At 42.5% G+C, this 22,087-nt stretch overlaps 4 protein-coding genes and 1 non-coding gene across 6 annotated transcripts; 2 read left to right on the plus strand and 3 right to left on the minus strand.

Moving 5' to 3' along the window:
* The first annotated feature begins 74 nt into the window (after positions 1 to 74).
* On the plus strand, positions 75 to 1,160 carry LOC6733054. The gene is made up of 2 exons (XM_016180473.3): positions 75 to 822; positions 881 to 1,160. Exons 1-2 carry the CDS (start codon positions 268 to 270, stop codon positions 1,115 to 1,117), a joined length of 792 nt encoding a protein of 263 aa, XP_016025735.1. The 5' UTR covers positions 75 to 267; the 3' UTR covers positions 1,118 to 1,160.
* LOC6733055 (GMP synthase [glutamine-hydrolyzing]) lies at positions 1,157 to 4,659 on the minus strand. Its single transcript, XM_016177987.3, has 9 exons — positions 4,552 to 4,659; positions 4,186 to 4,490; positions 3,630 to 3,930; positions 3,468 to 3,564; positions 3,008 to 3,377; positions 2,742 to 2,934; positions 2,281 to 2,682; positions 2,034 to 2,225; positions 1,157 to 1,976 (listed from the first exon to the last, which is right to left on the minus strand). Exons 1-9 carry the CDS (start codon positions 4,639 to 4,641, stop codon positions 1,875 to 1,877), a joined length of 2,052 nt encoding a protein of 683 aa, XP_016025737.2. The 5' UTR covers positions 4,642 to 4,659; the 3' UTR covers positions 1,157 to 1,874.
* LOC120284282 lies at positions 4,021 to 4,157 on the minus strand. Its single transcript, XR_005543516.1, has one exon.
* Positions 4,660 to 6,986: 2,327 nt separating the features above from the next.
* On the plus strand, positions 6,987 to 9,798 carry LOC6733056 (protein MCM10 homolog). The gene is made up of 2 exons (XM_002080098.4): positions 6,987 to 8,288; positions 8,349 to 9,798. Exons 1-2 carry the CDS (start codon positions 7,118 to 7,120, stop codon positions 9,503 to 9,505), a joined length of 2,328 nt encoding a protein of 775 aa, XP_002080134.1. The 5' UTR covers positions 6,987 to 7,117; the 3' UTR covers positions 9,506 to 9,798.
* On the minus strand, positions 9,635 to 22,052 carry LOC6733057 (proto-oncogene tyrosine-protein kinase receptor Ret). Of its 2 annotated transcripts, XM_016177985.3 has the most exons (6): positions 21,929 to 22,052; positions 15,016 to 15,788; positions 13,127 to 13,292; positions 11,331 to 13,042; positions 11,135 to 11,275; positions 9,635 to 11,076 (listed from the first exon to the last, which is right to left on the minus strand). In XM_016177985.3, the coding sequence occupies exons 1-6, from the start codon at positions 21,993 to 21,995 to the stop codon at positions 10,228 to 10,230; spliced, it is 3,708 nt and encodes a 1,235-aa protein (XP_016025738.1). In that variant the 5' UTR covers positions 21,996 to 22,052; the 3' UTR covers positions 9,635 to 10,227. The 2 variants fall into 2 exon arrangements, with proteins under 2 accessions (XP_016025738.1, XP_039154199.1); XM_039298265.2 differs by lacking the exons at positions 15,016 to 15,788; positions 21,929 to 22,052 and adding an exon at positions 13,361 to 14,149.
* Between the last annotated feature and the right edge of the window lie 35 nt (positions 22,053 to 22,087).

Here is a 22,087-nt window from a genome sequence, read left to right on the forward strand (position 1 = left end):
GAGTTCAACAAAAAAAGCGGACAATAAGTGCCCTCAATACCTCCCGTGCCCTCTATATTTTCTTCATTATTAACGTAATTTTATCAATTATAAGACGTAAGACACAACAATAAGTTGATTTTAATATTATATAGTGGAGAATAAAGCATAATATCAATAATAGAATCTACTGGGGCAGATTACTTATTATTCAGGCTTACCTTTTGGAAAATATTTCGAATTGTCAATATATAAAAATAAATTATTAGTAAATCCAATTCTAGGACTATGAAACGCAGAGCTCAAAGTAAAACCTCCGTTGCTTCCAGCACGGATTTCTTTTCACTCTCCGACAAGCCATCGTTGGGAAGAAGGCGAGCCCTACTGGCTGCAAAACTGAAGCGTCAGGAACAGAGTACAACGTCCTTTGACTCCAGCACAGGCTCCTACACCTATACTGACGCCACTTCTTTGCGAAAGACCCCCATCACCTTCTCACCTAGCCCGGAGTTCATGAAGACCGCCAAGGCTAAATTAAAGTTAATCGCCTTGTATGAAGATCACAAATGCTTGTGGAATCAGCGCAACACAGATTTCTTCAATTTCGAGCTCAAAGACCGAATCTGGGATGCGATCGCCGATGAAATGAAAGCGGACTCGCCATCTGGGTTTTGGAAACATATGATTCACAAGCTTCGCTATAAAGTTGGGATGGAGCGCATACAAGAGCAGGGTGCAAAGTTTTCGGGTGAATCGCCGCAGCCAAAACTATTTTATTCAGATAAACTGCTGTTTCTAAATCACATGTTTGACCGAGAAGGGGGAAAATCCCCTCGAGAGCTTGTATGTTTATAGTTAACGCACAAATCACTTTAGTTTTTATTCTATTTTTTTTACTCAGCCAATGCATCTTAAGCGCTCGATACCTACTCTCGAAAAGAATCCGTCTAGAAACCTGCGACACATTCAGGAAAAGCCAAGTAAACGTACACCCATTAGAGAAAAGATGGCGTCGCTTGATAAGTTAAGAAATCTCCAAAATAGCAAGTTGGTTCTCTCCCGCGACGCTTTTCAAAAAATGCAAAAAATTACTAGTGGCGGTCCTTATTACTTAACAAAAGCAAAGTCTGGACCATAGGCCTTGGTTAGATATTCAAAATAAAAAATGCAATGCAAACACATTTAAATCGATTTTCGCTTTATTACATTTCTTGTATCATAATCGATTTATTTTTCTGGTTTTGCCATTTTTTAAATATAGACGTTTTATATAACAATTCATAATTTTAGCTTACAATATTTTTGTTTTGTATTCTTAGAATCGTTTATGCCTTTTGCCACGAAAACACTTCTTTCTAGCAAATATACAATTTTCAGAACTTGTGATTTTGCAATTATTTATTATGTATATAATATATATTTTTTATGTATATAACTAAAAATGCGTAAATTAATTGTTTTTGTTTGTTACGTGGTTTGTGGGCACATTCCTTTTCTCAAAAGGAACAAAACATGAAAATGTACATAAGTGTTATTGGCAAATAGTTTACCATCTGTTTTAGATTTCGATTCGCTTAATTCCACAGTAACTACACATACGTGCATCATCGATATAATGAACCTGAATTGTTTTTAAATTTCGAAGCGGCAGTTGCAGTTCTGTATTTGCGCCTCATGAATTGCTCGTTTAACGTGTCTCTCTAAAAGGCAGGAGCAGCTGCGAAGTGCTCGAAGGCAAGGGTCGATCCGTCCGCCGCTGAATCTTTATCCCACCTGACCGTCCATTGATTGGCCATTGTCCTATAATCGAGCGCCCGCCGCTTATTGGTTGGTTGATTATTTTTTCTCTCATCTATTTCTATGAAATGGCTGTTAAAAATTTTGGTTTGAACGCATCATTCCCACTCAGTGGTGCCCGGCGGCTTAGCTGTCAAGTCGTACAGCACCCTCGAGATTCCATCCAGCTTGGATATATCGCGTACAATTTGATTTAAGACCTGTGAGCAGGAAAAGATTTAACATACATTTTTCAGAAAGATTGAACACTGACTCACTTGCAAAGGCATTTGCACAGATCCGGGCTCAGCCGGCACACCAGTCATAAAGTCGTTCGTAATGAACGGACGCAGCACTACCGACCTTCTGCAGGAGGGTGTGCGGTTAATGGGATCGCGGTCAAAGTGCACGGGTATAAGAACAACAGGCATCTGCGAGATTTTCCGGTATAGTCCAGCTTGCATTATGATCTAAAACGGTTATGATATAATACATTTTATTTATTGTTGTTGCAAATCCACTTACTTCATTGGCAATAGCATCCGCTTGCCTCAGCTGCGAAAGAACTACAGTATTCAGTGTGGTGTGCGTAATGTCCGTCACCAGATACTGTACGGGTTCGCCGAAGATATAGCACACCCTGTTCACGTTGTGCAGTATGCGCGGTATGATTTTGGCGAGGAAGAGAAGGTCCTGCCAGTTGGGCTCCTGGCTCGTGGATAAGCCTACTACGTAGCTATATGACCGCTTATCACCTTGCACGCCCACTGAGCGTATGGGCAGCAAAGTTGCCTGGATCTGCGAGTTCGCTGAGATACGCATAAGGTCTTTCTGTTCCGCTTCGTTCGTGGCCCCCGTTACGCGGTTGATCAGAGCATGGTTCTTCTGCAGTTTATTCTTGTAGTCTACAATCACGCGGATAATAACCTACAATTAAATAGTATATTTATTAAAATAACTTTGACTGCAATTTATTGTTAACATGCCTGAGTCTCCGAGTAGTCCTTCTCCATGTATGCCTCTTCGGCGCAGAGGACGCGGATCGCCAGGCCAGGACCCGGAAAGGGTTGCCTCTCCACAAGCTCTTGAGGCAGGCCAAGATCATTGCCAAGGTCGCGCACTTCATCCTTATGGAAGTCGCAAAGAGGCTCAACCACACGTCCTGCGTTACGAAGCTCTCTGAAGAAATGAATTACAAAAAAATAAGCTAATCAGTAAAACTTGGCTAGGAATTTCGACATTTGCTTTTTACCTGATAAGATCCGTGTCATTGTGGTGCGTTTTGATTGTTTCTGCATTCGTGCTCACCATGCTAGAGGCGGACTCGATCAGATCTGGTCGGAGGGTTCCCTGGGCCAACATAACTTCTTCGGGCTTTAGTTTCAATTCGGCTACTACATCATTGGTCACCTTGACGAATATATCACCAATTATCTTGCGTTTTTCCTCCGGATTGTAGGTCTGACATAACATGGGAGTTTCCACCACGGAGTACTGTCCGGGCCTCTTGACCTGCGTGGTGCCTTTAAGGAACGTATAGCCTTCTTTTCGGACGATTAAATCAATGCCAATATCGCGCAGTGAACGCTCCACCTTTTCACTTTCCTTCTTGCGCATGAAACCTAGGAGTAAAGGATAATATATTAGGTAATAATATCGTCGTAAAAAAAAAAGAAATGAATAAATTTCGCTAATATTGTCTGCTGTCATACCATTATCTACATGCACTGCAATTATCTGATGAGGGTACAAAGCACGGCGGAGCAAAGCTGCACAGACACTCGAATCCACGCCGCCGCTGACCAGCAGCTGTAAAATGTAGATTGCATTATGATATTCATGTCTTGATTCAAAATTTTATTTCCCAAACTCACCAACACCTTATTGTTGCCCACTTTCTCGCGGATATAGCGTATGCACTCTTCCTTTCTACTACCCATGGTAAAGTTAGGTGTCAGTTCGCAGATTTCGTACAGGAAGTTCGATAGCATCTGTTTGCCATTGATAGTGAGGTCCACCTCAGGATGGAACTGTACGCCGTAGATGCGGAGTACCTCATTGTAAATGGCTGTCACAATGCGGTTTGTGGACCAGCCACCAATCTTCAGATTCTCGCCCACCCTCTCAACGCTATCGCCGTGGGTTAACAGCACGGACTGTGTGCGACTGAGGCGACTGTGGGAAACGAAAAAGTTATGTTATTTAATTAATGTTAATATTTAATTATTACTGTATTCGAATAATTAATGGTAATGATAGATAATAATATGTAAAGCCATGTGTAGATCAGTTTATAAACTGCTCTAAACTAAATTGTTCTTGGCTTTAAAATTGATCTAGCAGCATTGTATCAGCGCTTAGGTAAACGCATTTAAGCCTAAACACTTTCTTGTTGCTGCTTGTTTTAGGAATCAATATTTCCTGGCTCACCTAAAGAGCGGGCACGAGGTCTCGATCTCGATATTTTGTTGGCCATCCTCTCGAACATCCTTCTTGAGCACTGTGCCCCCGAACTCTTTGTTGATTAGCTGCATGCCGTAGCAGATGCCCAACATAGGTATCTTTAGCTTGAATAGATCGGGATCATAGCTGGGCGCATCCTCAGCGTAGACTGAGTTGGGTCCGCCGGAGATGATGATGCCCCGATAGCCATTGTCGCGTATCGTGGCAGCTGGCGTGTCCAGAGGAAGGATATCCGACTCAACGAATAGTTCGCGTACCTTACGGTCGATAACCTGCGGAGAAACCAGGATCATTTTAGTAAGAGTTTTAAACTACTCTTGGTTTTAAGCTCACCTTGCCGTACTGTGCTCCCGCATCAAGTATAACAATCTTATCGTGCCGCAGGCCATTCTCAGCTGTGCCCAGAAATATGTTTGAGTTCATTTCTTTATCGTTGCAGCACTGCAAAGAGCAAAAATTTGAGTATCAGTCAAGCAATCGCAGAAACAAACACCGAATCTCGAATGGCTGGTAAGCGCGCTTCTGCTGCTTATTTATACTCCAATTGTGGCTGCAATCGACGCTACAGAAACAAGGCTAAAACTGGCTAGGAGGTGGGGAAAATAGGTTTCGGATTGGGGCAATTGCGGAGATTGAGATTCGGGCAGGTACAGAGGGCTCACATACCGGCAATATCTTGTTGAGCACTCGCAGAAACATTCAACATGCAGCTGGCCAGGACGCTCTACGGTAGACAATAAACATTGGCAAAGATTTTCTTGTCACAGAAAGATGATTTGTGCAATGTGGAAGGAAATTTACAAGCGAAGAAAAACAAGACCGAGACGCCTACCAAAAATGATTCGCTGTGCATGGCGACGATTGCTTTCTGTGGGTATTATTATTTTGTCCAGATATAAAACATTTGCGTATGTGAATAAGCCTATGACTCTCTATCTAAATAATACGTGTTTATTTAACCGTGGTTAGAAATCAAAGACAGTGTATTTACAGTCAGCATAAAATCATAGATACCATAGGAAAAAGTGCTCCAAATGATCATAGTCTGGTTTTTTAAATAATATTATATAGATATAATTTTTGTATAATTTTGATAAACAGACTGAATTTGGATTAACAACATGAAAAACGAATTTTTGTGCCAGGAGTATCTGTCAATGCTATATACTTCTATATACTAAAATAGAAGTGTGTTTCATTGCTTATTTAAATTCTAATTCAACCATTTACGAACTTAATCCTAAAAGTTATATTTGAACTATTCATATTTATTTTTCTAATTTACATTTAATTTTATATACGCATTTTTCCCATGAAAGAATCAACAAAAACAGCAGGACCAGGAACATGCTTTTCGAATTGCCGAAGTAATCGGCGAATTAGTACATACATACATATATTTTAAAATACGAATTTCGATGTATGACGACAAGGAGGAAACGGAACGTAAAGTGATGTGGGCAGGGGGGAGGGCGCCGGCTACTGACCGCCAGATGACAGGCGAAAATACTAAGAAGAGAGTGGCAGCGGAAGCGAGAGAGAGCGAAAGATGGGCGGAGAGAAATGGCAGGTAAACGAAAACAGAGCTGAAAAGTGCACAAGGAAAATGCCAAACAAAAATAAACAACAACAATTCAGGAGACAAATCAACGGTAGCAAGTTTTCTTGTTTTCCATTTATTTTCTCGTGAAGTATGTAGAAACGCAGCAACAGCAGCAATATGAAAAACCTCTCCGAAGGTTAGGAGTGCATTAGGTCACTGAAGCAATGCGATGTCTGTGATGTAAGCCGTGCTCCTCCTTTGGCTCTCTCTCATTTTTGATAACAACACGCAAGAGGTTATCAGAAACGGCACAAACCACAGCAACAAAAACCAAAGAGGGCGGCCGCGTGGTTGTAATTTAATACAAATGCAGCAGGCACGCACACTTACACACGTGGACCCGCCAACAAGCGGCGCTTATAACCACAAAATGGCCACGGAATATATTTGCAAAACATTTAAAAAATCGCAAATGGGGAGAGCAAAAAATCGTAACAAAAGCAAAGGCAAATGCGGTTGAAGCCAATTTGCGAATTCAACGGGCGGGGTGCGGTATTGTGGGTGAAGCAGCGCCGCATGACGATTTGGCTGGGATCGGGGATCTTTTTCGCCATATTGCGACTCTCACCTTCTCGTCGTTTTAGCCTGGCTGCGGTTTTCCAGAACCGGGAAGTCCGTGGGCAAGGCCGTGGAATACTGTGACAGGCAGCGAAAAACTTTGTCTTAAGACGAAATTCGCGATCCGTTGTTTGCGGTCCCCCGTTTTCCAACCTCACGCAAACACTCAGCCAAATTTCTTCGGCTGCTCAGCTTCTTTTCCGCGTATCCACGCCTGCTCGACACCGCTGGCGATGAAATCCCTGCGATTTTCACGGCTGCGTTATACGGCCGTTTCTAGGTACTTTCCTTTTGGTTTTTCTGCAGTTTTTTCGCGAATTAAAGCGGAAAGATGACTTATTGACGAGCGGATGACCATAATTAGGATTTGGGAAAAATCCAGCACGTGCAGAAGAAAAATACCGGTTGTGAGCGTTTTTGGTATTAAAATTTACCAAATAAATAAATTGTAATATTTATTTCGAAAACAATGCAAATTCTTTAATAATATTACATTACTTACTAAGACAGCCAATTGTTCCTTATTAGGAATACTTAAGTATTTTATTAAATAAATTAATTATAATTAAATTTATAATCTGTGTGTAGACAGTGTTGACAAACGAGCACTTTCAGTCGAACCATTTAAATTAAACGGTCACACTAAGCCCGCCAAAAGTGATTTGTTATTGCGCCCATTTAGAAAACTAAGAAAAAAACATACGAGATCACGCAAAAATCCAAATCTATCCAAATGAAATGGGTCCTGCACAGAAATCTGGAACAGATATTAGTATCGACGATGAGGAGGAAATACTGGCGCTAGAAAAACTACTGGGTGCAGCAGAAAACGAAAATTCAAAATCTGCAGAGTCAGTAAAAACAAAACACGCCGCACCCATTTTGGGGAACTCTGTGCCAAAACTACGAGAAGACAACAGTTTTGCTAATGCCTTCACCTTCGAAAAGATCGTGAAACCCGAGAAGCAGGAGAATGCTGCTATCAGTAAGGAACCAGAGCTGGACTCGTCCGACGACGAGGAGGTAAAGAACTTCCTGGAACGCAAGTACAATGAGTACGGCAATGATATAAACAAGAGACTGAAGCACCAGCAGGAGGACGCCTACGAGTCCAAGGTGGCGAGGGAAGTGGATGAAGAGCTTAAGAAGGCTACCAACGTCGTTACATCCACCCCGCAACCTCTGAAAAATCCGCATAATCCCATTAAACGCCAATCGGCGGTGAGCAGCACGTTTCAACGCCCTCCGCCAGTCGCTGCCGCCGTGGCATCCAAATCCCAGTCAAGTTCTCCCGTATCTGCCGTTTTTACGGATCCAGTCTTTGGACTGCGCATAATCAATCCGCTAGTCTCCAGCTCACTGCTGCAGGAGCGCATGACGGGCAGGAAACCTGTGCCTTTCTCAGGCGTTGCGTATCACATCGAGCGAGGCGATTTGGCCAAAGATTGGGTCATTGCTGGCGCGCTGGTTTCCAAAAATCCTGTAAAGAACACCAAGAAGGGTGATCCCTACTCCACATGGAAACTATCCGATCTACGGGGAGAGGTTAAAACGATCTCTCTTTTCCTTTTTAAAGAGGCCCACAAATCCCTGTGGAAAACAGCTGAGGGTCTGTGCTTGGCTGTCTTGAATCCAACTATTTTCGAGAGGAGAGCCGGAAGTTCAGATGTGGCCTGCCTATCCATCGATAGCTCCCAAAAAGTCATGATCCTGGGTCAGTCCAAGGATTTGGGCACATGTCGGGCCACCAAAAAAAATGGGGACAAGTGCACTTCGGTGGTTAACCTAACCGACTGTGATTATTGCATTTTTCATGTGAAGCAGGAATATGGCAAGATGTCCCGACGTTCTGAACTGCAATCCGCGACCGCAGGTCGTGGTATCAATGAGCTAAGAAACAAGGTTTTGGGTAAGTAAACTTTGAGTTTGAAGGAAACTCAAGATAACTTAGTTTTTTCTTTATGTTTAGGCAAGAACGAGATATTTTACGGCGGCCAAACATTTACTGCAGTTCCCGCAAGAAAAAGTGCCAAGTTAATCACCAAGGAACGTGATCGTCTGAGTATGCTGGCTGGCTATGATGTTTCCCCTTTCGCCCATACCGCTAACCACACCTCAAAGCCCAAAACAGCAGAACCTACTAAAATTCCATATGCAGAACGTGGGGGTCCTGTTTCCCGTTTGGCTGGTGGTGTGGAAGCGTCTAGGAAACAGAGAGTCCAAGATCTAGAGCGGTTGCGTCTGCTTAAAGAGGAAAATGAGCGCTTTGAAAAGAAAAAGCAGTCGGAGGGAAGTGATAACAAGAAAGAATCTGAAGCAGGCACGCCCGCTGTCAGCATGCCCACTACACCTGTTCCAGATAAATTCAAAAATCGCGGATTCTCCTTCGATGCCAGTTTAACGCCCAAGCTTTCCGGTAGCGAGAACTTTTCCTTTGAGATTAATGTAGGATCTCGCCAGGCACAAAATGCCAAGCTGAAAGCAGCCGCCCTGCTGAAGAAGAAGCCACTGGAGAAGATCAACCCCAACTCCACACGAGGTAGTGAAAGTGGAAAGAGAAGAGCCATCGATGAACTTAACGAGAAGTTCTCTAGCAGCGCCAAGCGACAAAAAATTGAAGAGGACGATCGAGAGTTAATGCGCAAATCAAGAATCGAGAAAATAATGGCAGCCACCTCATCGCATACGAATCTCGTAGAGATGCGAGAGCGCGAAGCGCAGGAAGAGTACTTTAACAAGCTTGAACGCAAGGAAGCGATGGAAGAGAAGATGCTGGCCACTTACAAGATGCCATGCAAGGCCGTCATCTGCCAGGTGTGCAAGTACACAGCCTTCTCCGCCTCCGATCGCTGCAAGGAGCAGAAGCACCCCTTAAAGGTGGTCGATGCTGAAAAGCGATTCTTTCAGTGCAAAGACTGCGGAAGTCGAACAACCACCGTATTCAAGTTGCCCAAACAGAGCTGTAAGAATTGCAAGGGGTCGCGATGGCAAAGGACGGCCATGATACGGGAGAAAAATATGCTGACTGGTAGGGAAACTCTATCAGTGAGAGGAGACGAGGAAACCTTTGTGGGCAGCCTAGCCGGCAGTGCTAATCTCAACTTGCTGGTACCCGATGAAGAGTGAGTGATGCCGGAATTTTTCGCTATCTGTTATATTTGGTTTATTTTGTTTTATATTATTTCAATTTATTTTTAAAAGTTAATTTAAACATATGCAGTAGATGCAAGTATTTACAGTCCTCTTGTTAGTCGCTTTTTGGCTCATAAAAAAGATTAGTCCTCGTTAAATAAGTACATTGGTTCGAATACCTAAATATCTAGAGTGCCTGTAAGATTGTTTAAGATGTACCAGATATAATAATGCAGGTTATCTATGATTGTTTAGCTTATAGCGTGAATAAATTGAAACTTATATTATGACTGCTATTACATTATTTGGACATTATAAATCAAGCTTACTTTAGCAAAATTTTACAATCTTAAATTAAGTTTTCGCAAAAGTTTTAATTTAAATAAATATCCCAAAACAGAAAACACCTTGGCGGGCAGAAAGAAGCCCTTTGAAGCACAAATATTCCTTTAAAAATGCTATCTTTCTTTCTTTATCTTTTAAAAATATATTTTTTTGAAGCAAAAGTTTAGAAGCAATAATAAATAAACTAAGTCTGTCTTTGGCTAATTAAAATAGTGTATAAATGCTTGAGAGTATTCGAAATCGAAATCGTTTATCTAAAAATCCATATTTGGCGTCAACGTAAAGCTACTTGATTATATGTAAAATTAAAACTAATCAACAGTTTGAACTGAAAAACAGGCGTGAAATTAGAACTCTGGGAAAAACTATTTCTAGACTGCATCCTCAGCTTGCTGTCCTGAAATCACCTCCGTCGTTTCACTGAGATTCAGCAAACTAGAGAAACGGAATGAGATGGTCTTGGACACATGCTTTTCAAACTCCCTGCTGTCCAGATTGTCAGGGATGAGACTCTTGTTGGTCATATCCAGGTAGGATCTACCCCTCTTCACGGGGACAGAATAATGTGGCAGTGAGGTGTTCGCTGGAGGTCCACTGGTCATGTTGCTGTAGCTTGGAGTACAACTGGATTTCCGAATATTTAAGGGGAATCGCAAATCGTTTTCGTATCGCAATACCTGCCCTTTGGCGGTAGCATCAAGCAAAGGTCGTGGTAAGTCGTAACCCGGCGGAGCTGTCGAAGTCACTGGCATCTCCTCCTCTGACTGATCGTAGCTGGTGCCCTGGTCATGGATGTCGTAGGCTATTTTTGGAGGTGACCAAAGGTGCTGCAACGATTCTGGTTCGCCCAATTCCGTGGTTATCAAGGCGGAATCATCCTCACAATAAAGGGGATTCGAAACGGCATTCGTTTCAAGATCTATGTACTTAGCATTGTTACCCAATAGCTTCTCAAACTCCGAAGCTAGAAACTTGAAAGAGGGTCTTCCATTTGGCTCATCTGCCCAGCAGGTTCGAACTATAGAGTAGACAGCCTCCGAACAATTTTCTGGTCTGTCCATCCGGTAGCCCGTTTTCAGCAAGGACCACAGGTTCTGAGGAGCAATGCCAGGGTACGGAGAGGCTCCCAGAGTGATTAGTTCCCAGCAGAGAACGCCAAAGGACCACACATCCGATTTGCTGGTATACACATGATCCGCTAAAGATTCCGGAGCCATCCACTTTAAAAGCGATTTCTGTTAATATTCATTTTATAGGGGGTTAATTTAGCAGTCTTACCTTGACGGGCACACGATCTCGGGATCTCTTTAAATAGGCATCGTCCTCGTAAACATCTCGAGTCAGTCCGAAATCTGATATTTTGCATATCTTGCCATCCGCAAGGAGCACATTTCTAGCAGCCAAATCACGATGAACCAACTGGAGGATAAAGGGCGTCAATATTATGGTTGCAAAAATAATTTCTTTTACCCACCTTTAACTCAGAAAGGTAAGCCATACCCTTGCAAATCTGCCAAGCAAAGGTAAGTACCATCTTAACATTAACAGGCTCCACTCCATCTGCGAAATCTACGCCGGCACACTCGATCTTCCGGCTGAGTCGAAGATAGCTCCTCAGAGAACCATACCGGGCATACTCGATGATCAGGAGAGGCGCTTCGGAGGAGGTGCAGGCGCCTAGCAGCTTGATCACATTCGGGTGAGAGACCTCCTGGAGGAGCTGAAACTCCGAAAGCAGGGCCATGTACTCCACTGAATTGGCGCCCTTCTTGAGCATCTTTACGGCCACCGTGGTTATTCCCGGCAAGCCAGCGATCTCGGTGGCAAAGCCCTTTAGTACCTGTCCAAATTCACCCTCCCCCAAAACCGTGTCTAGTTGCAGTTTTTCCCTGGGAAACTCCCACTTGGCATCGCCACTTTCGAACCTGAAGCCACTCTGCAGCGGCATCAAGGCAAAATCTCCGCCTCCTGATTCCGGAAGAGCTTGTTTCGACGACGTGGTCATTGATTGCTTGCCCAAGCGCCGTTGGAGCATCTTCCTCTGCGCAATCAGCAAACAGAGAAGCAGGAGAACGATCAGTAGTGGGCACGTGATCACGAAGAACATGCAGGAGCGATCGCATTCGAAACCGGCCACATTTAGGACACCTAGGAGCATGGGATCCTGAAGTGGATGATTCGGAGGAGTGCCTCTTCGTACGCCCAGCAGAGGTTCCGCTTCTGTTTCGTTCTTTCGTTTTCGCGGTTTCTTCATCTTGGGTTCCTCATCTAACGGAGCGCACGAGCACTTGCCATTATCCTCGCAAATGCAGGTACCCGAGGCACTGTAGATCCCCCTCTTATTCTCATTACTCGAATGGGGACCCACAATTCTTCCAGCTGGCGTGCAATCCTGCGGACAGGCCATGGGATTCAGTTCCTCTAGGGGATCACAGACATGATCTGGACAGTAACGAGATTCGGGCACACAGGAACCATATCTAGTGCCAAACATGGCTGAGTTGGATCCCCTCCACTGGCAAGATCCACCACCTGTGGCCAAGCCGCAATACCGAACGCATTGCGATTGGTATTTAATCTGGGCACAGGTCTGTGATCGGGACTTGACCTTCAGTTCGCAACTAGTATTCTCGGGTCTACCTTGAACCAAGTGCACATTGATCACTCTCACGTGCGACAGTCTTTGCTGATCGATCCAGGTGACATTCAGGAAGTATATGGTTTCCGGCGCCTCCTCCAAAGCCTGTGGGTTCTTCACAAAGACAATACCCGATGTTGGGGTAATACCAAAAGCTCCAAGCTTATCCTCCACAATATCAAATCGAATGGATCGTAACCGCATCAAGTCCAGAAAACTGTCAGGCTGGACAACTCGAAAATTAGAAGCAGCCGCTCTGTATACGGAAACATCCTTCTCGTAATCCACGGTCGGAGGGATTAGAGATCGGCCCGCAGAATCTCCATTGAATTCTTCGCTCTCGAATATTCGATGTTGACGTGCCCGTAGGGGGAGAGCTTGCGGTAACTCTTGATCAGATTCGTGAAGATTACTCAAATTAATATGATAGCAAACATGGGCTGTCGCTGACATGGCATCGACACGGCTTTCAATGGTCAGATCCCGAGCCTCCAAGGACACACAATAGGGGGTTTCCCGGAAGACACCGTTTCGGGAGAATCGCAGTTCTATTGCAAGAGAAGGAATGCCATTAATGCAGTTTTTACAACCATTACAGATTGGGATTGCGATAACTTAATACCCATACTCACGACAACTGACGATGGTATGTGGTCTGCCCGTGTGATCCGCCTCGTAGGCGTGGCAGTCGGGCCGAAACAGACCATGGGAGTCATTGTGGACGGCGTAGACAAGGTGAGCATTTGCCTCCAATGTATCCTTGTCCACGTAGATTACTTTCTTTCCCGCCTCCTCGTCCTGTGGGATACAAAAAAAATAACGAGGGGGCATCATATTAGCAACTAGTTTCATTAGCATTTACTGACCAACGATAATTAAATTCCACTTGGCACCCCCTGGCAAGTTGCTGCACTGCCCTCCAAGGATGCCCTCTTGGTGATTAGCATTTTAATTCGTGCACAAGGTCAGGCTGGGGTTTTAGATCCTCTGGGACCTGACATTTCCCTGCGAAGTGCTTGACTCACCCCATTCCTAAGCTAAAAACCCATTTAATGCATCCCAGTGGCAAGGACATTAGCAGACTTTCCTCTCTGGACTTGGGTTTAGTTTGGAACGGTGGCTTTTTTTAAGGCACGATATACGAAACATTTAAATAAGTCTCTTCTTGACGACAGGTTTATATTTCAGATTATTCATGGTGATTTTAGAGAAGAAGAAAGCGGAAGTCTGGTTAAGAAGATGGCCACGCCGGCAAACCTCCCTAAACGGTTGAGTTGATGTCATGCCAAGAATTTTGAAAAAAGTTTTTGTTTTTTTAATATTGCTTGTTTTCATGACCGTCATCGATAGTCCAAACAAATTTATTTTCCTTGTTGAGTGGCGAGTATCGGAAAGTCGAGGAAGTTGACAAAAGCGTTCTCTGTTGATTTTACTAAAACATACCCCAAATATATTTATTGTCTAGCTTACTGAAGTTCAGATATTTTGTATATCTGTACTCGGTATATGCATATTCTTAATTTAACTGGTTTTCATTTTGTCCCACCCATGTGTCCAGTTGCACCTCAGCCACACCTCATCACACCAAACGTTGTTCACTGTATTATGGGACATGTCGGCAGCAATTTCCTCGAAATAAAATAAAATGTACATTATTGTATGTACATTATTTTAATGCAGAGCCACCTGGAGTAATTTGTAATGGCAGGACTTTAGTACAGAACCAATTACTCTAGTTGGAGTGAGCAGATCGCACTATCTGCACCTGAACTGACATAGTTCGCGGATCCTTAGGGATAGGCTTGGCTTGTTTTCAACACGACAACATTATTTCCTTTTGTGGCAACTTTAGGGGACCCGACCACGACGTCAATACGCGTTGAAGTCACTTGTTGTTCCCGTTTCCATTCCGTTGCCTTAGCCTTTCTTTTTTGTGTGTCATGCTCCAATCATAAAAGCTTATAAGCGTTACGCGTTTCAATGGCAACATGTGATTTGGATAAGAGGGGACGTTAGAGGAAGAAATCGAGGAAGTGGCCAACTTTGTCCATCTACCCCAAAAAGGACATTTGGATCCGGTCGTGGTAATGGCGATATAATGGCAGGGTAAGGGGGCTTGGGTCTATACACCAAAAAAAATACAATATGAAAAAAAAATGTTGCGGAAACTTTAAAAATGTTTGAAGAATTGTGATAATCTACACATGTGTCTGAACGTTTGTTACAAGAAATGAAATTACGTGTTTTGACAAACCTTTATTAAGGCAATCGAAGAACCTCAAAAATTCTCTTAGGTACGCAAAGTGTTTTTCAGAGTGCATCCGAGTTGATTGCGTGTCTAGGAGGCGTTCATCATGGGCGAATTCTATAAGCCCGCACCCAGTTACCGGCCAGACAGCCGGCAGACGAACAGTCTGCCTGGCGTGGGTCTGCTTTATATGCCCCTACCCCTGATATCCTCCTCTCCTTTCGTAGTCCCCCTCCTCTTAAGTCCGCTAACCTCTGCAACTTTAAAACTCACCGCTTGAAAGTAGGGCTGCTCCAGATAGAAATCAAACTTAGAGCTACTCTCCTGCAACTTGGGTCCATTGTCATTGCGATCCAGTAACCTGATATCCAAGATGCGCGAGAATTTTCTCTGATCCCTGCTGGACAATTTAACCGTGCAGGTAATCCTGGCCTGCAGCTGCCCTGCCTTGGCATTCAGGCCATTGAGCTCATCGTGATCCAAGGGTTGTCGGGTGTAGAGTCGATTTTGTTTCAAAACGAAATGGGAACTACCAGCGTTGAGGGAGTATTCCAGGGATACGTGAGGACACAGGTACTTCGCAGCCCGTGAATTAAGGGCGCCGATAAGTACGGGTTCAAAGAAATCCTTGCGCCGATATTGGCCTTGCGACTCGGCTATAGTGTACTGAGCACTGGTCCAGAAGCAAATGTGCTCCAGTTCCGAACAGTACTCCTCCAGGGGCTGAGGTGTCACCTCCAAGGAAAGATGCGAAACATTCAGCAGCTCGTGATCCGGTTGATCCCTGGGAAATGCGGTCACCAAGAACGTGGCACTTGAGTTTGGTGAGCGGTAGTCGGTGCGCATATATATCTCGCCGGAGGAACTGTTTATTCGGAGCAGTGGATTCTGCTCCAGGCTATACAAGTAATCACTGGCCAACCGGTTGTTCTCCAACCGCAGCACTTGGAACTGAGCTAGCGGGATCTTGGAGAATATGCTCTCCGATTCCTCATTGATGGGCAGATTGAATTTCACCGACGTGCTGGGAAAGTAAACATCGACGGCTGAAAAGGAGCAAGAGGGTGGAAAAATCAAGATATTACGGTGGCGTCATAAGGGATTTTAAATAGGGTGGTGGTCATTGTTTGGTGTGCTGCCACAAGTGGTTGACCACAATTGGCCCACTCAGTTTAAGTGGGTTTCCAATTCCATTTGTGGCTCAATATTCAATTCATTGACTAGCAAAGCTAGGAAATTTAGGTGGAAATTCAAATATATTACTTAAAATAAATCTTATTTATTCCGACTAAAAACAGATTTTAACCACTGTGCCACACGCAATGAAATATATTTCCGAGGGTTGGTTTCAGATTCTGGCTTTATTTGTACATCTTTTTCATCAACGGAGGGACACACGCTGGCAGTCGTTATTAAATCCAATCAAATGATTTCGTTTAATAAGCTTGGGTTGACCCTAATAGATCTGGCAATAATTCCCAACTCCCCCTGTCGACCAAATTGAACTAGGCGTATGCGTAATTTGATAAGAGCTCCATCCTAATGACCAACGATTGTTGTGTCCGTGTGTTTGCATACGAGTCAAAGTCCAATACAACCGATAAATAAATATAATGCAGATATTAGTTATTAGCATGTGGGTTATCAAAATGACGAAGGCAACACCGCCCTTACCATTTCTTTGTTGTCATCCCAATTGAAGTGTCGGCGTCATCGGGTTGCGTATTGATTTTGTGATAACGATAAAGTTTTTGTTAGCCGGAAAAAATACAACCCCAGGCATAATTGGATACAAATTTTCCTCGCCCTTTGCCCGAGAACTTCATGCCCCAAATGTTATGCCACAATATTTGTAGTAAACATTGGGGGAAACCGAAACGAAAAACTCGTGTAATGTTATGGTGTAAATCGGTTGGCGTATCTTGTTGAATAAATAGCAATTAAATGCATTGAACTTTAACTGATTTATTTGCGGGGCAATTTGTGAAGTTGACCGACTAAATTGGTTTTAGAGTTGGTTTACATTTCGTAATGGGGAAATATTATTTTTCGACTTTTATGTATACATATATATTTTTTATGTTCGGGGATTTGTTCTTTTTCAAACTCTGGCACATAAAAATGTATTGACTATTATACGGAACAAGCATTCATTTTCCGTTCCAGGAAGTTTTCCAAATATACTAGGAAGGGTCCTACACTAAGCTAAAGTGATTACTCCGCACCAAATCGAGTCTCGCACCACATTCTAGAGGTAAATGTAAACAGCTGGAATAACTGAATAAAAAAGGCGCTAATTGGATGCCCACAAAGCAAGCGATGGTACCTCCACTAAATGCCTGTCATAATTACGGTCTAGCCTTTGAGAGGTAACCAAACAGAGGGCTACAAAAATTGGGGGTCGGATCTAGTTATTCCCACAATGAAAATCCAAACGGTGGTGGGAAAACGCTCCTTGGTTTAAAGGACCTATGTCATTGTACACATTATAAATAATAAAACTACAATTGTTGACGCTCAGGCATGCGAAAAATGCTGATAAAATACGTAAACGAGGGGGTTTGAGTTGGATACGTGCTACTCCAACGTGCGGGCATTTATAATGACATTTTAAATGCGTGTCCTTGGCGCCCAACGTGGGTCTTTTGAGGCAAGGACCAACCCACAAAAATATATTAACGCTGTCAGCGTATCTAATGAAAAATGCGGGAATTATGCCATCCCTTATTCCCTGATTCTGGCCAAATGATGGCGCCATTTCAGTTTGGGAATCAAGGGTTCCGTCCAAGATTAAGTACCAAATGCTTTCCTCCACAAAAACTAATAAACTGTTCACATTAGTGCTTGTTGAATCGCTTTAAATGTTAGTACTAGCAAGCTATAAAAATGTTCATTTAAAATATCGACCAACAAGATATAATTTTTTACAACCAATCTGGAAAATAAATATATTAATAATGATCTATCAATAGCAAACGAAAAGATTGGATTTCGTCAGTAAACATGTTTCCTTTCGTGTTAAATTAAGTAATTTATATGAAACCATTGAATGAAATAAGGTTAACCAGACCGAATCACCTTTAAACAATCTTATATCGCCAAATTGCTTCAATCAGTTCTCAACTGCAGCTCAACTTGACCCCTTCTAATCCCCGGAGATCAGAGCTCTAGGACCATTAAACCTGTGACAGGTAAGCGGGGTTAAGCTGGTGATTAAAAAACACCCCGCATCACCCGCAAAACGCGACCAAAAGTCAGAAGCCGTATGAAAAAAAAAAGTTAAAAGAAAGGGCAGGAGAAAAAGGCATGGAACAGGAAAGGACTAAGACTATTAAGTTATCTACTAGGTGGTAAATTAAAAGGCCAGTGAATGGCGCATAAAACAGTGGATAAAACGTGGCCTTTAAATTAGGGAGTAACTGGATAGCCCATTGAGAATTTTTAGGGTCACTGGACTCGTTGGAAGTGTTTACCCAACAGAAAATTACTAAGTAGGTGGAGCGTATTGTAAAATAAAATGAATATAGAACGGTGAATAGTTTTCACTTTTTTAACAAATACCAATTACAGTTACATATATAGCGATCTAATATATTTGTTCCAATGTAATAAATATAAATCATAAGATAGTACAAACTATAGAGCACATTCTTAAGTCAAATGTGTTGTAGTTGCCATTTATTTTTATGTGGGATTTCTCTTTTAAATCTATGTATAATAAATAAGTTTAAATAAGTTCTCACAGTGTACAAGAATCGCTAATGACAGCACTGTCAACAATTGATGGGCGGCGACTATGATCCCGACGCGGCCATTAGCTGCGCCTGTGTACCTGAACTTCGTGGCCACTGAACAGGTGAAATGGAGACTCCGAGTGGGGTGCGGCACCTGGATGAAATGCCATCTAGTTTCGCATAAACTAATTAATCTGCCCGAATTAATTGACAACGCATCGAATTGGGTCGTCAGTTGTTTGCCTGTTTGTTTGACCAGTTCCAACTACCATTAACCTTCCGGAGTTTATTGTCCTTGTTTTTTGTACGGTTCTTCGTGATGAAGATGACTCATTTGGGTGAGCGGATAATATGGTGTTTTCCAGCATCCGACACACATTATTTTTGTCTACTGCTGCGTAATGAAAACTTTGTCTTTGTCCGGGGATTTGAGTTTTTCGCAACGCCTTTCCCTGTTGCATTGTAATTTATATTACTCATACGTCGCGTACGCCAGACGTGGTTTTCTGTTTTCCTTGGCACTGACTGCAGTTGTCTGTTGCCGTGGCTCTTTCCTGCTGCAACTGCTGGCAGTGGCCAATCTCTGGTTATGGTTATGGTTCAGATTCGCATTATTAAATCGATTCCACACCACTCCTCTCTTTCTACTTTCACCCGATCGAAATGTGTGCAGACAAAGTGTCTTGAATGTTTTTCTATTTCCTGTCTCGGCTGTCCCTGAAATTTTCTCTTTGCTAAAGCCGAAGCAAATTAAGTGTAAAACAAATTGAGCTTAAATAGCAGTGGCTTGTACTCTAGACCACATATTCTTATATATATTATTTAGCTCAGTTATTAATGAAGCCTGAATTATTTTAAAATTGTCAAAGAATACACTCAAATATTTTTCATGTTTTAGTTTAATTTACAACGAACGAAATGTGCAACAGAAACAAATTCTATCATCTTAAAAATATTTTTTTATTACTTTTTAAAGTAGTTTCAAAGCGGTTTATCTCCTTTCCTATATGATTGTCGTTATTGATTTAAAGGCAATTTTCATTAAAGATTTCCTTTTTTAGTCTGGCACAGAGAAGTGCACACTCACTGCGGATAAGAAATATAGCAAAAGTAAAGGAAATTACAGAATAATCGCAGACTAGAAGCCACCAGGCGAACTTCAAAGACGCCTTGCCTTTGGCAATGAGTGAGGGGCGACACTCCCGTTCAGACAACTAAGGCCACTTCCAGAAATAACTGACTCTGGACGGTGATCGATGAGTGGACTGCCTAATTGCTGGCTGTCAGCGAATGGAAAACATTTGTCACAGTCAAGGGCCTCCTAAATGTATGCTAATTACGACTAATTAAACTGGGCAACACATAGCACATAGTCAGCTTAAGTTCTAAAAATGTTCACAAAACTCAAAGAATTCAAATTTATTGCCATAATGAAACCATTGAAACTTTTCATTTCCTTAAAAGCTTTCACTTTGTTCACCTGGCAAGCGCTGTATCTGCGGACAAAAATGCGAACGCTTAAGAAAATAAGTTCAACAAATAATGCACATTTCAGACTCCCACTTGAAGGAGCTCAAAGCGAGTGCATTTCGAGTATAGGCGCCATATCTGTAGCTGAATCACGCTATTTCTGGGATCTGATCCCGGGTGCGACTATGGGACAGACGTGGCCGACACTGACTTCATAGCTGCGAATGGATTTTCGTTTTCCTATTATTTTGCTATGCAAAATACTTAACGGAGTAGAAGACAGCGAGCCAACCTTGAGTGGCTGGTATATGTGTCAAGCCAGCTCATAAATCCAGCCAATATGTGAGCAAAATATGAAATACAATGCAAACGTTTTGGGGATTTGCCATAAAATGAGACGTTTTCATGAAGAGAATGGATTCTGGTTTAAGGAAGTTTACAATAATAACTTTGGTTTCATTTACAAATTGGTTTCAGAAAGCCATACGCTTACTTTAATAGCTAAGTAGATGACCGTACTGTATAATTTACTTAACTCTGTAAATAGCTTGGGGTCACTTTTTGCAAAGACCTGAAGCCAGTCATTTGGCGAAGCACTTTAATTGAAGTCATGAAACAGCGCGCGAGTGCAAGGAACATATAGAAAAACATAAGACGAACGGAGGCACACACCTATTGACTTAATTGATTGCACATAAGTTCGTGAATTTCTGGCGGGGAAGGGGCAGAAGGCAGCTGGCGGGCACTTCGACACCTTTAACCCGAGTGACTGATTGACCGGCGATTCCTATGCGGTGCATTCAACTTGGCTGGGCCCAAAGGGGAATTTTCAGTGCCAGCTGTCTTGGAATGGAACGCAGTGGTAGTCATCCCCCAAAAAATTTGATATGTGACTTCGCAGCGTGATGAATTATTTTTTTGGGCGTGTGCTTGTCTGGCACGTCATGCACTAACAAAAATACAATTGGGGTTAATATATTGCAATATATTTGTTCAACCACGAGGCTAATAAATACAATTATTCCACAAGCGAAATGACCATACTGTACCTATATATTTCTGTTTTTAATTTCGCGTTTAAGCGTCGAATCGAAATCGAAAGTAATAAAGTAAAAAGTTGTAAAAAAATATATCATAAGATGATGTGATAATAGTATATGGTATTTAGAAAACGTTCGTGAACATAGAAAGTAAGTAATATTTAAAGTTAATATTCGACAAAGAACTGAGTTTACTCTGCGGAAATTTAAATCTACTACTACTTTACTAAGTTTTCAATGAGTAAAGTTTTTTTTCCCAGTTTGAGGCATTGATGGAGAGGCCCCAGGGAGTTGGTCGGTAGTCCAGTCCATCAGCGTCAGTCAGTTGGTTGCAAAGTCAAAAGCGAAAGGCCAGGCCCACATATCGCTTACCAACTTGTCAAGACGTCAGTTCACACCTGTGGCAGGCGAATAAAAATGAGAGCCTTGCTGGTCGAGTAGTACGTATTGGGCCTATAATTAGGAGCTAAGCAGTGCGTCCTTGAGCACAATAACCTCAAAAAGTCATAAAAGGAGATTGCATATTGGTGTTAAGGTGATCTGGGAGACTCGTTTACTGGCACTCTATGGAAATTAGGGTAATTGCCTTTTGCGAGATTCCTATTTGCCAGTAGAAAAGGGTAGCAAAAGGGGTTAACGGGCTCTACTTCAGATGAGTTGATATATGTATATTGACCGACTTCGATACCCAATTAATACAAAAAACAGTTAACTAGTTTCAAGTTGAAAAATCCATTTTGGCCGAGACTTGGCACAGCAGTCAGTCATAAAATGTGTTAATTCTTTTACATTATTTTAGAAGCATTCACATGAGTTGGACTATTCTGCTGCCCAAGCTGCCTAAATTCAAATTGAAATGGATTGATAAATAGCCCAATCTACCATATTAAGTGATAAAGTTTAACCTTCTTGCCATCCTTAAATTGTTTGTAGCTCACTTACCCGCACAGTTGTTACGCTGGGTTATAATTGTGAGCAGCGTCACAAAAACAACAGTAGTAGACTCCATCGTAGTTACTTTTCTTTCAAAAACTTTATCAGTCGGCAATTTTCGCTCACTCGTAGACGCACATTACATATTTACACATAGTGAATGCCGTT

Source organism: Drosophila simulans, chromosome 2L (assembly GCF_016746395.2).
Source record: "Drosophila simulans strain w501 chromosome 2L, Prin_Dsim_3.1, whole genome shotgun sequence".
Lineage (NCBI taxonomy): Eukaryota > Metazoa > Arthropoda > Insecta > Diptera > Drosophilidae > Drosophila > Drosophila simulans.

Excerpts from the sequence above, each read along its gene's own strand:
- LOC6733054 (XM_016180473.3), top strand. The coding sequence starts at position 268 with ATGAAACGCAGAGCTCAAAGTAAAACCTCCGTTGCTTCCAGCACGGAT. Across the intron at positions 823-880 it reads GAAAATCCCCTCGAGAGCTT|CCAATGCATCTTAAGCGCTC; the intron begins GTATGTTTATAG and ends TTTTTTACTCAG.
- LOC6733055 (XM_016177987.3), bottom strand. The coding sequence starts at position 4,641 with ATGAACTCAAACATATTTCTGGGCACAGCTGAGAATGGCCTGCGGCAC. Across the intron at positions 4,491-4,551 it reads CGGGAGCACAGTACGGCAAG|GTTATCGACCGTAAGGTACG; the intron begins GTGAGCTTAAAA and ends GTTTCTCCGCAG. Across the intron at positions 1,977-2,033 it reads CTGTGCAAATGCCTTTGCAA|GTCTTAAATCAAATTGTACG; the intron begins GTGAGTCAGTGT and ends TCCTGCTCACAG.
- LOC6733056 (XM_002080098.4), top strand. The coding sequence starts at position 7,118 with ATGGGTCCTGCACAGAAATCTGGAACAGATATTAGTATCGACGATGAG. Across the intron at positions 8,289-8,348 it reads GCTAAGAAACAAGGTTTTGG|GCAAGAACGAGATATTTTAC; the intron begins GTAAGTAAACTT and ends CTTTATGTTTAG.
- LOC6733057 (XM_016177985.3), bottom strand. The coding sequence starts at position 21,995 with ATGGAGTCTACTACTGTTGTTTTTGTGACGCTGCTCACAATTATAACC. Across the intron at positions 15,789-21,928 it reads CCAGCGTAACAACTGTGCGG|CCGTCGATGTTTACTTTCCC; the intron begins GTAAGTGAGCTA and ends GCTCCTTTTCAG. Across the intron at positions 11,077-11,134 it reads GAGATCGTGTGCCCGTCAAG|TGGATGGCTCCGGAATCTTT; the intron begins GTAAGACTGCTA and ends TCGCTTTTAAAG.